The following is a 16006-nucleotide window of genomic DNA, read 5'->3' on the forward strand; positions in this document are numbered from 1 at the left end:
TCATGTAGGTGTGGGGTAGTGATCTGTTTATATTTAATTTACAATTAACTGAAGATAAATCATAAGAAAATGGCAGGCAGGAGAATCAGACAGGCCTTCATCTGTCCAGCCAAGTGACTGACCTAGGGGCATCTCTAAAGCTGCCAAAATAACTGTTTATGGAATCTGTCAAAAAGCCAAATCCTACTGCTAGAAAAAATATCCTCCATAGTTTTGCATCTGGGTCTTTCATGTGAGCAGGATGAAAAACAGAAAGTAAATATATGGTGAAGTATTTTGAGCTAGTGGCATCCTACAGCTATTATTATTCCTGTTAACTCAGGAATACTCCTAATGAAGGAGTGATATGGGGGGAGAGAGTGCACAGAGGCAGGAGCTTTGAATTGAACTAAAGTTAAAGTTTTTAATTTATTTATTTATTTACTTATTTTCTGATTTGCTGAAAGGGTAAGATATTGAGATTAGCTAGTGCAGCAACTGGATACAAAATAAGTAAATAAAAATATATCAATAAAGATAGTATTTCTTCTGTTTGTTTGGGGTAGAAATGTAAATCTCATCAAAACAACAAACTGGAGACTGGAAATATTAAACTGTCCAAAATTCCCGTATATCATCATCACCATTGAAGGCAATCCTTTTTTCGGTGCACTGAAGCCATTTTATAACTCATTTTATATTTCATACTCTTACATATGAGGAATATCAATCACTTATGCTTGAATGATAACAGTATCCAAAGAAAGTATAACATTTAACTAAATGTCACTAAAGTTTTCCTCCAATGTAAGGTTTCTTATAACAAACACATACGAATGGAAAAAAACAACTTGTAAATATTTTCCTTCAAAAACGTGGTGAATTGAGGCAATGTTATATTGTCACTTTTGAAATGTATTTTCAATGGTTGAGAAGGGCAGGGTGTCAAGAGCAAAGAGAGAAAAACACAAACACAAATTTATGTACACTTTTCAGATTTGATCATGATACTAAATGGTGCATATATGAATGTCTCCAAAGATGGTATGTCATCTTTATTAAATACTGTTGCGAGAAGGACAGCATCATGCTGATTCATCTGCCTTTATTATGTGAAAACCCACTATATACAGTCCCATACAGCTTAGATGAAACACTTTTCTGTCATGGCCTGTTACTGCTGCTGAAAATCTGTGTTGATAAGCAGAGAAACTAAAAAACAGGGAAAGAGGACGGGGAAGGGGGAGGGGAAAGGGGTGAGGAAGGAGAAGGGGAGCATTTGTCTTAACATTCTTAACTACTGATTAAGAGTTCAATTGTAAAGAAACTCAGAAATTCATTGTAGAGAATTGCTGGAAAAAAAAAAAAAAGTTTTCCCTTGTTTCCTCTGAAATTTATGCATGCCAAAGAATTTTATAGTTCTGTACTTTAGCAGTCCTCTTGGCATTTTTCAGAGCTAGCATGTTCTTCACTTCACTTTAGGAAGTGGCCACCAAGGTCTTTGGTCTGTGTAGTGAGAAATGCTTGCAATCTTAGCTATCCATGTTAATTCCAAAGTGACTTCAAATCAGAATTGATATAAAATTAAAATATGCATGATGCTCAGATTTCTAAGATAATGTAATAACAATGCTCCTGTTTCATTTTGTAAATGGCCCATACAGAAAATTTTAGTTTTGTAGTTAGTGTTGAAGGCTACTAATGTTTAAAAAATACCAAAAAATACATACACAGCAGAAATAGACTATGCATGTTTTTATTCAAAAAGAAAAAGATATTCTCTCCATCAGAGTGTTGATATGCTCAATGTTAAATATTGATAGTGCATCTTGCTTGTTGGTTGAAGTTAGATTGCTTGTGGTTGGGAAAAAAATGAGTTATTATCTAGATACTGATTAAATTTTTGTCAATTATTTTTATTACTCACTTTCTGCTAAATTTGCAGTCCATCTTGCCAATCTCAATGTCAGAGAAGTGTAAAACTTAGAATTTAGAAATGATAAGAAGAAAGGTCATAACCCAGAGTAATGAGAAATTACAGAACACGCATCATGTCTCACTCTTCTGCAAATGCTGACAAGATGGAGAAAAGTGATTTCCAGTAACAGATAGATTTGGGGAAAACCCTAATCTGTTGACAGTCTGTTTATTCATTCCTGAAAAAAAAAAAAAAAAAAAAAAGATTAATTCAATTATCCGCTATAAATTATAATCTAGTTCTTCCTACAAAATGGGGAATCTGTGGAATTCTCATCATATTTTGCTATTGGTAGATGCCACCAACTTGAGAGGAGCATGGTAACATACAATTCTGTCTTCTGCAAAGTACTGCTAGTAATATACATATAATTTCTCATTCTGGCATGATATGATGAGGATTTATTGGGGCCAAAAACAATCTTGGAACTCTGTTAAGTTGCATATTTGCTGATCTTTCTAGTCCGCACTAGTTCATAATGAGGTGGACAGTGGTACTATTCAGCTCTTGATTTAAAAGATTATGCCTTATGGAAACACATATGATCAATTATATAAATTTAAATTTGCTAAAAGCTACAGTTTTTCATAATACAAACTGTAATTACATCAACAAAACTGTGGAAAAGTTACTGCATATTTGCTTTTGTGTAACCAAATACAATGATTATGTGTGCATTTTAAATACCATGTTTTCCCCTTTAACATTATTAAGAGTCTTAAAATATTTACTTTTTGAGTATGAGATGATTCTAGGTATTATTCAACAAAACTATTCAAAGATGTCTCACCATGGGCTGGAGAGAAGTCCTTTGATACAGTCATAATGTGGCCACGGTTTGACTGAGTGCCAGGATTTGACAAAAATGAACACTGTCCCACTGTTATGCCATGTTTTTTATTGGAAAGAGATATGTGTGTCTCTAAATGTACACAGTCTGTGATTTTTCTAGTGCACTCAAGATGCCAAAAGAAGTGTGCACACTCCAGAGATTAGGTGCCAGTCCATGAAATTTAGTGCTCTGTTACCTGATGCAACAAGTAGAGCATATAGATGAGAGAGGGATGTCTGTAAGAATTTACTGCCTTTTAATCTGGAAGCAGGACTACGCGGTGTTCCCTGTAAGTCGTTATCACAGCTACTTTGTACAGTATCACAGTTCTGCATCACAGTACAATATGCTATCAGTGTTCTGTAATAGTACATTTAGCCCCATGCCTTGCCTCTGGCACGGCAAAATGCATAATGGAACTGACAAAACTTTAAAAAATGAAAACAAAAACAAACAAACAAACAAACAAAATGGAGCTGAGGAAAAGAAAAAAAAAAAAACCAAAAAAAAAAAAAAAAAAAAGAGGCCCAAAGCCAGGGTGCAGCTCTTGAAGTTAAAACACTTCAAGTGAATAGAGACGTGGAGGAGGAGAAAGGACTATCCTGACGCTTACAGGTAAATGCTTTACATTTTGAAACATGAAAATTCATTCACCCAACTTTACGTGTCAAAACAATGGTATATGGGCCTTGGAATAACCAGTAGATTTCTGGGATTTTTTTTCCATCATTCTATTGCTTGGTTCAGCCTGCTTTTCACTCTTGCAAATACAGAAAGGCAAAAAGTAGAATGTTATAGAATTTGTAAGTACATATAAACTAAAGATATTTTGTTAGTTTTTTTGTTTTCTGGAATACAATATCTAATTTAAAACTAAATGTGACAAAGCAGACTGAGAATTGTTCTTTAAAAGTATTTTAAACTTTGGATATTTGTTTATGCAGCATATTCTTATGGTGTTAATAAATAACCCTATGAAATTTTTCCTTAATACCTTAAAATTGTAGCTTATATTTTAAATGTCTGTTGAAGATACACTGTATGAGCTGTTATGATAATATTTCATGTCAGTTGGGAATGGCAATTGTTTGTAATTAAAGTTCTGCATTATTTTCTTTATTTTTTTCATGAATAGAAAAAAATCTGTTTTCATTTATTGGGGAAGGCAGAAGCCTGAAATAATTCTGCAGTTGACTATTCTTTTTTACAGTTTAATCACCAAAAGTGTGAATATAATCTTGCTTTCTCTGGGCAAAAACGTTGCTTTGGGATCAAAGTCACATAGGCCACAAAGGCTTTGATCCCACACTGAGTAAATATCTATGGACTATTTCTTCAATGTAGTGCAGAGAAATGGTTCCTCTGTAGGCACATCCATCAGACCAAAAGTCTGTAAAAGCTAAAACAGGAACACTGTGTCCACAGCTACAGTCTCATTTTATTCTGCGGGATCTTTTGATCCCGCAGATTCTTATACACATTAATAAGTTAAATTTCATGCATGTGATCAGGCATTTGGGCTACATTGGGTCTAGTGGAATGAATTTGGCAACTCCATTTACAAGGCTGAGCTTGGAAGTAGTAGGGAGACTTCCATGGGGCCATCAGGCTGCTTTGACAGTGTTCAGATATTATTTCAATCAAAGAACTATGTGCCGTTACCCCAGGATCTGTGTCAAGCTGTGGATTACGTTTATTAAAAAAAAAAAAAAAAACAAAAAAAAAAAACTCCTGCTGCTTGAAAGATTATGTATATTTAGCTACATTACTGCTTTTACAGGCATGAACAAGTCCTTTTGGTATTTTTTTGAATTGTAGCAGTGTTGCAATGAATTGTGTCCATCTAGTTATAAATTAGTCTGAAGTTAAAAAATGTTTTATTAAGTACTACTGATTTTATTATGTATTTCTCTATACAAAACTCAAAGAACATGTAAATAAAAGACATTGCAATTATTCAAATATAAGAATGTTATTCAGGAAAATTCACAGAACACCAATAACTATCACTAACTTTCTTTATGTTAAACCTTTTAATTTCTTGTAACAGAGAGAATAGTGTTGTGAGAACATGAGATAATACACACAAAAAGAAGAAAGGAACTTCTGTTTGCAAAAAGTGCAAGAAAGTTGTTCCCATAATAAGTCATTCTATTAAACAAGAGACCTTATTGCATTCTAGCAATGCAAATGTAAAACAGAAAGTCTATTAGGAACCAAGCATCACTGTTAGCATAATATATTGTTAGTATATATATTTTCTCTTCACACATACCTTTTTTTTTTGGGGGCGGGGGGGGGGGGCCCGGAGAAATCCATACTATTCAGTTAAAAAGATTATGGATAAAGGTTTGACACTTAAGTAAAAGTATTTTTTTATATATTGTTCAAAGCTGGTCTCTGCTTTTTAAAAGGCTTTATCTGTACTTTTTCATCTGTTTAGAAGCACACATTTCTGGTTAAGAAATTGAAGACAATCTCTTTGTCTTTTTCCTTAGCTAGGGAGGTTGAGATAAAAAAAAGAAAAAAAAAAGAAAAAAAAAAAAGAAAAAAAGAATGCCTGCTTTAAAAGTCACACATGGCTGTAATTTAAGATTTTTTTTTTTTTTTTTTTTTTTTTTTTACCTCATTGTCCATAACAGTTGAAAGAAACCTTCAATGAAAGTTTATTAACTAGGCCAATGCCTGAGGCAATAAAGGTTCATTTATTACCAGTTTCTTGGCTGTTTTTCTTCTTCTATTTTTCGGTTAAACTCATAGCGTAAGATAATACTTCACAAAATTAAACCTTTGACCTTCAGTGGAGTTAAGTCGCCTTTGATTAGATAAAGTAACAATTTATGGTCCAGCATGAGGTTGCACATGAAATGAATAATGCAACAGACTGAATGAGAACTGAGAATCTATTGCTTTTGAAAAGATGACTTGTTTAAGAAAGAATGTTCTCTCTTAATTGTATTGTTGTGAAGCTGTATGCATTACAGTAGTATTTTAAACTGTTGCTGAGAGGTACAATAATATAGCAAGGCATTTATACAGTATGCATTGTTTAATTCTGCAGCAATGGTATCAAACCAATAATAAATTTACAGATCACAAAACCGTGTTAAGCTATAACAGTAATTGGCTGTGGTATTTGAAATACACTTTATGATTATACTTTTTACTCAGTAAAAATAAATAAATAAATAAATAAGAGCAAAAAAAAAACTTAAAGGAATATATATTCATCAGTACAATAGATGGTAAATATTGGTGATAAAATAATCACATTTAATTTTTTTTTTTTTTTTCAGCATTACTGAATGAAGTTTTATCTGGCTTAAGTTTATTTAGCTTAAGTTTTATCTACTTTTAACAAAACAGATCAAGAGGACACTTCTTCTTTATGGGTCCATTTCTTATTTCTGCTATAATTATTAATTGCAGGGATATATTATGAGTAAAAAGATTTTTAGATTTGAAGGTTGCTGTAGAAATTTACCTTTTTTTCTTGTTTATCTTAAATGCAATACCCAGACCACAAAATTCATATTGTAATTTAGGAGTAGTTACAGGAAAAAGGTCTGATTAGTTTTGATTAACAACAGATGCCTCACATCTTTTTGCTGCCTCACAGTTTTTTTCCCAGTACAAGATTGGAAATTCCATTTTAGTTGCACCATTCTAAATTAGATCATATGGGTGATTTTTTCTAAGTATTCCTTCCTTAACAATATTTAAAGTGCAATTATTTATTTCACCTGTATTTGCATGACTGTTTTAATAACAGCCATTTTAAAGATGTTTGGAAAAAAATCTGAATGAGCAATTTATGCTGAACCATTCAAGCTGAGCAAGAAAATAAAACTAGAAAGTCCTGACAAGGATTTTCTGATTATCCTGAAATAACAGGTAATGACATTTTTGGGATGCACTAATGTTGTATGAGATCAGTCCAGGAAGCTTAACAAAAATAAAGCTTTTTATCTTAACAATAAAGGTAACTGTTAGGTTCCAGAACAACATGTACATGAAGAGCTGTACTAATGAAAATCAGTATATTTTAACAGAACATTATGGTACAGTGTGAAGTTCCCCTTTCTACAATCTATGTAATCAGACCTCTGTCCTCCTGCAAATTGCTTTCCCCTTCTTGTTTTATGTATCACACCATACAAACAGCCATTAGATGTTAGGACTGAGGTTAAGATCCTATTTCATTTGAAATAACTTGGTAGCAGTATAATAAGCTACCAAAAACTTGGACCTGAACTGTTGAAAGCCATGAAACCAATGCAATAATCTACAGTGATCAAGGTCAAATCCTAGGAGGTAACCCTGCATTTATTTCTCAGGCAAAGTTTTTCAGATTAGTAAGAAGTCCAATATGAAATCTGGAATTAAGTCAAGAAAAGACATGGATTATTTTCAAGTGAAAATAAATGAAATAAATGAAATAAAGTATAAGAAAAAGGATTAAATGTTAATTTGAAATAATGAAAGGAGTTCTTTCAGAATTTAGATGAGATTTGGACCTCCTCCCACACAAAGAATAAAATGCTTCTGTAGAACGAACTTTCCAGCAAATAAATGAAATTAAATTTCATTTTTTTATTTTCATTTATTTCAAGTCCAACTCCAGGAGTTGGACTTGATGATCCTTATGGGTCCCTCCCAACTCAGGATATTCTATGATTCTATGATTCTATGAAATGTAACACACTGCTGACAGTCATTTTTTGGTTTTCTGCCTATTCTTTGATGGCAAGGGTAATTTATCAAGAAAACGGTATCAAAGTCCTAAGGAAAGAGACTGTGAAAATACATATATATGTATATATAAATTGGATGTTTTATGTACCCATGAATATGTATATGTATGATATACACAAAGAAAGGTAGTAGTTATATTAAAGAAGTTAATAATTATTTATTAGAAATAATTATTAGGAAAGCAGATTATTATTAGGAATAGTTATATGAAGGAAGTTAAAAATGAGTTAAGATCGGTTACTGAAATAAGTTTGTAATTTGTCACAGTACTGGGTTTAGGTATAACATTCAAAATACACATTTTGAGACGTATTTGAGCCTGAAAAGTATACTCATACTTCATTTCCTTTTTTTTTCCTTCACAGTTAGGATGTGTAGTAAAATGGTTGTGCCATAAAAAATGAAAGTTTTAAGAGCAGTCTCTTAGGGCAGGGAATAATATTTGTTGGAAGGCAGAACCCCAGGATATGTTTTAGTCTCCACCAGTAATTTGTACGGTTTTTAAAAATCTTTCATTATATATGACAGCTTTCTCAGGCATTTTGCTTTGAAAATATAATTGTTTTCTGAAGATTGTATGTTTTTATGTCATTGTGTTTCATTCATTCATTTTTCAGCTTTGGAGACCACACATACTGGGCATACTTCTTGTCTCATTCTCACACACAAAATTTTGCCTTCAGTAGAGTTGCATGGGTGTAAATTAGACTAGAACTTGGCAGGAAAATGCTTATGATTATATTTGGCAGAGGCAGCAGGCTGCAACTTTATTAACATAATTAACAGCTATAAACACACCCAACAGGCCAAAGTAATCTAGTGACAGAAGAGGGAAGGTCTTTGTAGGAAAGGATCATTCACGGTTTCTTTTGGTGTTCTGCTTCTTGTTCCTGAGTTCCTACTAAGGCTTGGAGAGCTTTCAATTCAGTTGTAATTCAAATTCATGCAGTTCCTACAAGACACCTTGAACAGACTTTTGCTGATAAGTCTATAGGAACTGTCAGCAATACTGAGATTACTTAAGAACTATGATTGTTGAATTAAACTTTACTTTCTGATGTTTTACATTTTGAATTGAATTGTTGGACAAGATTAATTGCATGCAGGAAGAGATTTAAATGAATAGCTTTATAAACTATTAAAGTTCTAAGTATGTCACATGGGAAAAAAAGCTGTAAGGTTTAAATGAATAAATGTATTTAATGCATAAGATGCCTCGGCTAATTTTTAATTCCTTTACTAACATCTTTTATTGAAAAAACATACTTTATTCATCCATCTTAGTTATACTGCTACAGTTGTGGTAATTTAATATTCCTGCTCTTCGCTAATCTTCTGGTTCAACAGAAGTAAACAATAGGTTTCATAAATTAAAAATATGCTCTTCAGAACATGCTTCTAAAGATAAAAAACAAGGCTGTAAACATTTATGACTGAAACAAACTAGATTGTTCAAATACTGCCATGATGTATCATGTATATCAATATGGCACTGATATCAGTTAGAATGCAAACAAGGTTTTAAATGATGTGCCCCTTCATTTCAGCTGGAGAATCCGCTTTACACCATCTGCCTATCAGATGGTTAGGAACCAGGACTGCGTATTAATGCCACATGTTCGATTTTCTTTCCTCTTGTAATGGTTAGATTCATATTGCTAATAGCTGTGCATGAGCACTGTCGATGAAATTTGTGTGACGATGGAATGATGAGATATTTATAAAGCTGCCTGTCTCACTGCATAATCAGCAGGAAGAATGCCAGACATAAACAACTTATCAATTTCAGAATATTAATGACAACTACCATTGACTTTAATCCATTGAGTATTTTATCCTGGACACTTTTTAACTGTTCAAATAAATTTTTGTAAAAAAAATAAATAAATATCTAAAGGGATGTTCAATGTGATTCTTATTATTTCTTCCATATCAGGTGCCTTTATAGATGATTTTTCTTTATCTCATATTGAAGATAAAAATGTAATGAAAAATGTACAACTTGGAAATCCTGTGGCTGTGCCCATTTCTTGTAAGAGAAAAGTGATATTAATTAATGTTTAGGTCAAAATGCTTTTTCAAACAACCTCCTTAAAAAAAAAAAAAAAAAAAAGGTCCCCAGTATATACCCATACATGAACATTAAAGCTTAGAATTGTTAAATATACATTTTGGCTGTTATGTAACAGCTTATAAATCTCTTTTATTTATAATATATATGACAACCTTTTCTGGTGAGATAAGTAGGGCAATATGCTAACAAGAAGTTTTTGTCTTCCACAGTTCATCAGTGCTAGGGGCTCTGGTGAGCAGCTCAGGACCTTCCTTGCCACTTGTTTTGCTATATCATGGCAGTTAAAAAGTACAAAAAAGTAACAGTAAGGCTGAAACTGTGCTAGGGTGGCATTGCTGTGAAGAACTGGATTAAGCTACAGTGCTGAGGATTATCCCATACTCAGCGCCCTTCTTCCTCCTCCTGCTCCGAGTCATGCTTATATGAGAGACACGTTTCAGTTTCATACAGTTTAAATTAATTGCTGTATGGCAAAGAGATCATTTCAATCACTTAAGCAGTTATATGAGAGAAGGAACAAAATTTAAATTTAGTTTCTGCTTTTAAAAAAATTACAATTTATGATCACAAACATTGTTTTGAAAGAATTGTATTAAATTGTATATCAGCAGTCTGTGTTTTATTTTTGCAGTCCCTATGCAAAGAGTATGGCTTTCTTTACAGAGAACTGTTAATGTAAGCTTCAGAGGAAACTATAAATGTTTACATGATTTTGCAAATTTTGCAGCAAAAGAGGGTTTTATTTTAGCAGTTCTGCAATGGTGAGTAATAATATTTTCAGATAGACAATAATATTTCCAGGGGGGCTCACAAATACAATGGAGTATTGGTTTAATATGGTGTTTATTCTAATATTTGGTGGTGCTTAAAAACTGATCTAGAGTGCAATAACAACCAAAAGTTTGAGGTATGCTGTCATATTTATTGGTTTTATATATTGGTATTTTAATATTTTTCTAAGGGATTGTTCTTTAAAGATGCTAGTTTAAGATTTTCAGTAGTGAGTATATATATATAAAAGGAAGTATAGGATATTGCATTGTTTAATGAACACAGGATACAAACCAAAGTTCAGAGGTGCACGATCCCTTTCTCTTTGGACTAATTTAAGGACTGTAACCAAATTTGTGTAATGTATAACTTCATATCCTTCCTCTAAGATAAAAATATAATTGGAAACAATCCATGTTATTGTCAGTACCTTCTTAAGACAAGTATGTGTACATTTTGTAATAGTAGCAGAAGCTAAAATAAAATGAAACCCTCAAGTTTATCCGCCTTCTGATTTGACTTTTTTCCTTTTGGTACTTCTTTCTGAATTTGCAGTTTCCTAAATAATATTGATCTGCCCGTGCAGAATGTAATTATCACATACTTTGTAATTCTCATTGCACATAAAGGTGCTGGAAGTCTGTTTGTGAGGCAAGTAGAGAGGCTGGAGGTGTTTGCTAGTCTTTATATAGTCATGCAGAGAAATAAGGGAAAGCAACCTTGAAGTAAGACATAATACATGAAAAGGCACCCCTTATGCCACCTTTTTTTGCTGTCCATCTGATGACGGAGATTCCTGAAGTCCGTTCACTTTCTCGCCAGTGGGTTACCTTCTGTTGCTAGCTGAAAACATGGTAACACTGAACTCGTTTTTCATTTAAGGCAAAAGAGACAATAAGAGACCCATGGAAGCAATGCTGGTAGCAATATTTACTTCAGCAGCCTGGGATTCTTTGCTTATTCCCTGATAAATTGTGCTCTTCCTATGCTGGGCAGCAGCCTAGGCCCACTAGAATAGTAAGTTGTGGAGTTAATTCCTCTTGAGATACGTAAGACACTTCACACCTCTCAGGATAGCTGAAAATCAGATAAGCAGACACCTTTAAACTAATTACACAGATTTTTCAAGCTGTCTCCCCTGTCAGGGCAAGAATCTTGGTTCAAAAGGATTGAGGGTCTGCTACTCATGTGACATCATAGATTGAGGGCTTAGATTGGTAATTTTATTGCATAAAATTTATGTATTTTACTGCTTTCTCCTTTATTTCTTTCATTTAATTTTCTTTAATTTCCATCTCTACCTCCTGTTTTAATTGTCTGAGACAAGCAGAAAGTAGTTGAGGTCTTTTCCTGGGTAGCTCCTGAGGAGTTTTGACATCAGCTTCTCTTCATCATCACCCAGGTTGGAGCAAAACAATGGGAGTGGACAGCAGTGCTGTCTGGGGACAGCAGAAAAAAATATTTCTCCTTAAGGAGGAGGGCAAAAATGTATGACATTGAGTAAAGACTGTATCTAATTTTGAGTTTTGAAGGAATTACTAGAGTATTTCTTGTAATTGCTTTTGACAGAGAGAACTTTCCTCATTTTTGTAAAATATTCCTGTATATGTCTGAATGGCAGAAATGTGGTTTGGTAGGACAAGCACTTGGACTGCCTGAAGATGCCTTTGTCTTTGGTATCAAATGTATTTAATGGATCCCCTTCTCATTGCAAAATTCTGTAATGCCTTAAAGTTTTGGGAAAGCAAAATAAACATTTTACCAATGTTCTTCATAGCTAACTTTTCTTCTAGAAATAATTCCTATGGGGGCCTGCATCTCCTAGATATTGTATGTGAAATTAGAAATAAATGCTTGAGTTCTTTAGTCTGTTATTCATAAATAAAAATTATGGATTTGGTTTTTAATTTATTTTATTTAACATGGCAAAAACATTTTACATATAAAATATTTTTTCAAAGTACAGTTGCATGCATGTTCACCTTTTCTTAGTCAGATGCTTCAGATCATTTACATGCGAAATCTGGTTTCTGAAATCAAGTATTTGTAGCTACAGCTAGTTATGACTATTATAACTGCAGTTACTGGATACCAAGCTAAGACTTAGGTTGATGTGGGATTTTTAGAAGTAACTATCCATATAGGATGTGAAATATTTTATTTGAAATAATTGATAGCCCACAAATGAAAAACGAGGAAAACTATTCCGCAGTGTTCTCTGTTCATAGTAAGCGTGAAGAAAGAGTAACAGTCCCTACAATAATGAAGAATCATATAATAATATATATTGAATTTTATTCATACTTTGCAGGCCTGACAGCAGCAGCTGCAGCAGCAGCAGCTGCCACCAATGCTGCCATAGCAGAAGCAATGAAAGTGAAAAAAATTAAATTGGAAGCTATGTCCAACTATCATGCAAATAACAACCAGCATGGAGCAGACTCTGAAAATGGAGATCTGAATTCAAGTGTCGGTAAGTCTCAGACACACCATTATGCAATGTCTGTAACACTCTGATGGTGTTTTATTAAAATGGTGATTCTTCTAGACTTCCTTCTGAAGTTTTTGATTTGGTGTAAAATGTTGCATATTTGTTTTTCTTTTCTTACTGTTTTTAGTTTGGTTTTGTGTATGACCTTTACACCAGCATTAAGTGTTGTTGTTACTATTACAAAAAAACATTTCCTTTGCAGGTTACTTTTGCAGACTCCAGTTAATATTTTCCATCAGAGAAAGTGGTTTGATTGCTTAGAGTACATTTTTCAAGGTACAGGTGGGGTGACAGATGATGGTGTCAAAGTGAAATTTAACAATGTCTCCTGCTCAGTGTGCTGGGTATTGACTTTAGGTAATTCAGAACACAAGCTTGAAAGGAAAATATTTCATACTTTCATGTGCCCTGTGACAAAAAGAAAACATACATACACAATAAATTATTGCCATGCTCTGCAGTTCCTATCATATTTTATTTTAATAAACACATTCTTAAAATGTAGTTAACAGATTTTTCCATTTCTTAAGCAACCATCAGCAACTCATGTTCTTTCTCAAAAAGAATTGTTTTGGTATACTTTATTCATTTATTTGGACAATTTGTTTTGCTAAAGCATACTTCAAAGCTAGAGTAACTTTTTGTTGTTGCTGATTAAATCTTTAATCATCTGTGTGTGTCTGCTGTAAAATGTTTTGTTATGCCATTTCATTGTATTGGTTCCTTTTATCATGTTGAGACTATTAACTCAGCAACAGAAATTCAATGACAAAGAGGTATGTTCAGAAAACTGCAGACAAAATTGGTGTTTGTTGGAATAAAATGGCATAAGATGGGGATTTTTTGTTTTTATTTTGGGCTCTTTTGTTGTATAATTGGCTCTTTTTTGTTGTATAGTTGGGCTCTTTTTTGTATAATTTTTCATATTGTAGATATATTTGAAATGAGTGTTAAATATTTATGTACTAGCCTTAACATAAATAAATATGTTTGTGAACCACAGTTCTGTACAATCTGAGAGCATTGGTAGGCTGTTATTTATAAGTAATACGGACTACAGTCCAAAGAACCAGTTCACCTAGACACATTATTTTAAATGACAACATGTATGCATAACTACATAAGGTGACAATCTGATTTTTTGTTTTTCTTAAAAGCTTTTTAAAAAATGCTCTTGTAAAGAAAACTATCTTAAATTATTGTGATAGTACTTGAATACAAGCACATGCATTCAGTAGAATATTAGTGGAAAAACTGTGAGGACAACAGTGGGTAAAGAGTCTTTGAAATCTGAGTGGAAGAGATGATAGGTACAAGTAAAATGGAAGGACAAGATGGCCCCTAAGATGCTGAAAAAAGAGTGAAGTATTGAAGTGTAAATACAAAGAAAAAAAAAGTATAAATTAAAAAAACAATGTAAATACAAAGTATGAGGATAAGTAGTCTGAACTCAAAGCTAATTTAGGTGCATGCATAGTGCATGCATTATGTGAAACAAAGTGTTCACATATTGAATTAGAGAACCAATATTCTTGTCTGTTCTACTGACAAACTACTTGTACATCTATGGAAATGGAAAAGTTAAGAAATAATCAACATGTAAACCACATGAAGTATTTGCAGGATTTGTGGAAAGAATAGCTGAATTTCATCTGAAATCCATCTTAAAATAATTGTTTGAGACAAAATTTATATAGTTAATCTACTCTTCCACAGTTTATTCATTTTGCCTGATTGAGAAGATATATTCAAGCTATTTGAGTAGGGTAAAGTAAAATTATTTATCGTCAAAATTTCCTCTCAGCACCTTAATTTAATTGTTATCTTCAGTTATTTTCCCAGTTTAACTGAATGAAGAATCGAGTTCATTTTGTTCAGAAAAAAATAATGGTCTCAGTTGCTTTCATTCTATGAGAAATGTCTCTGGAAATACAGTCTTCTTGTTTGTGCACAGCTTTGAATTGTACTTTTCCTATGGAAGTTTTCTCAAAAATTACTTACATTTATTTGTTTCTTTTATAATGGGTCCTATCTAGTGTCCAGTGTCATTTATGCCTATGGAATAAGAGAAGTGGTTACTAGTAATAATTATACTAGTGTATTATTAGATTCACTAACAATTAACTCTCTATTTGTCAGTTGCATTGCTGAAAAGTAGCATATTGTATTATCCTGACAAGAACCATATTTCAAAAGCGTTGTTTGGTAGTAGGCATGAGCGTGTTTTCTTGTTGTTGTTTTGAGTTTTTATTTTTGTTTGTTTTTTCTGTTTGTTTTGTGGGGTTGATTTTCTTTTTCCAAATGTTTATGTTTTTTTTTTTTTTTTTTTTTTCAAATAAATATTATTAAGACTATATATCAGTAACAATTTAACCTATGGCTTGTTAAGCATGAATTTGAAACATTAAAATTGTGAATGTTGACACAAGGAAGGGACAAAACAGAAGAAAATAGTCTGATTTTTGTTTATATTTTAAATTATGTTATATGTCTATCCAATCTGGAGAAAAACAAATAAAAAACAGTCTAAAAGCTTTATCTACTTGTTAGCCCGCATGTAACAGACACTATGGTATGGTAATGTACATGGGTTGAACCTACCTTGTTCCTGGGGTTTTTAATGTCTATGTTAAGGAAGAAAAATAAAATATGAGCTCCTTATATTGTTATGTTTACTTCTGAATTGTCTTGCTTTTTGGTTTTAATCAGATGCTTAATGTGACTTACAGAAGTCATTTATGTAGATGAACATTATATAATTATACAGAGCACTACACAAATTTATTAACTTTGTCCTTTGAAGCAATGGCCAAAAGGTTAGTGAGTGAAGGGAGTTGAAGGAAGTCAATGATGATAATAAGTAATTATTTTATATCTCTCAGTTTTGCATGGTAACCTTGAGCTTGCATCCTCCCACCAGCATTATCATTTCGGAAGGAAGGAAGGAAGGAAGGAAGGAAGGAAGGAAGGAAGGAAGGAAGGAAGGAAGGAAGGAAGGAAAAGAAAGAAAGAAAGAGAGAGAAAGAGAGAGAGAGAGAGAGAAAGAAAGAAAGAAAGAAAAGAAAGAAAGAAAGAAAGAAAAGAAAGAAAGAAAGAAAGAAAGAAAGAAAGAAAGAAAGAAAGAAA

At 32.8% G+C, this 16006-nt stretch overlaps 1 protein-coding gene across 8 annotated transcripts in view; it reads left to right on the forward strand.

Moving 5' to 3' along the window:
* Nucleotides 1–16006, forward strand: part of DACH1 (dachshund family transcription factor 1) — a 386987-nt gene that overhangs the window by 173042 nt on the left and 197939 nt on the right. For all 8 annotated transcript variants that reach the window (XM_035320813.1, XM_035320794.1, XM_035320822.1 and 5 more), the window contains exon 3: nt 12701–12862. In XM_035320813.1, coding sequence (XP_035176704.1) covers nt 12701–12862 — 162 coding nt within the window. The remainder of the gene's footprint in view (nt 1–12700; nt 12863–16006) is intronic.

Source organism: Oxyura jamaicensis, chromosome 1 (genome assembly GCF_011077185.1).
Source record: "Oxyura jamaicensis isolate SHBP4307 breed ruddy duck chromosome 1, BPBGC_Ojam_1.0, whole genome shotgun sequence".
Classification (NCBI taxonomy): domain Eukaryota; kingdom Metazoa; phylum Chordata; class Aves; order Anseriformes; family Anatidae; genus Oxyura; species Oxyura jamaicensis.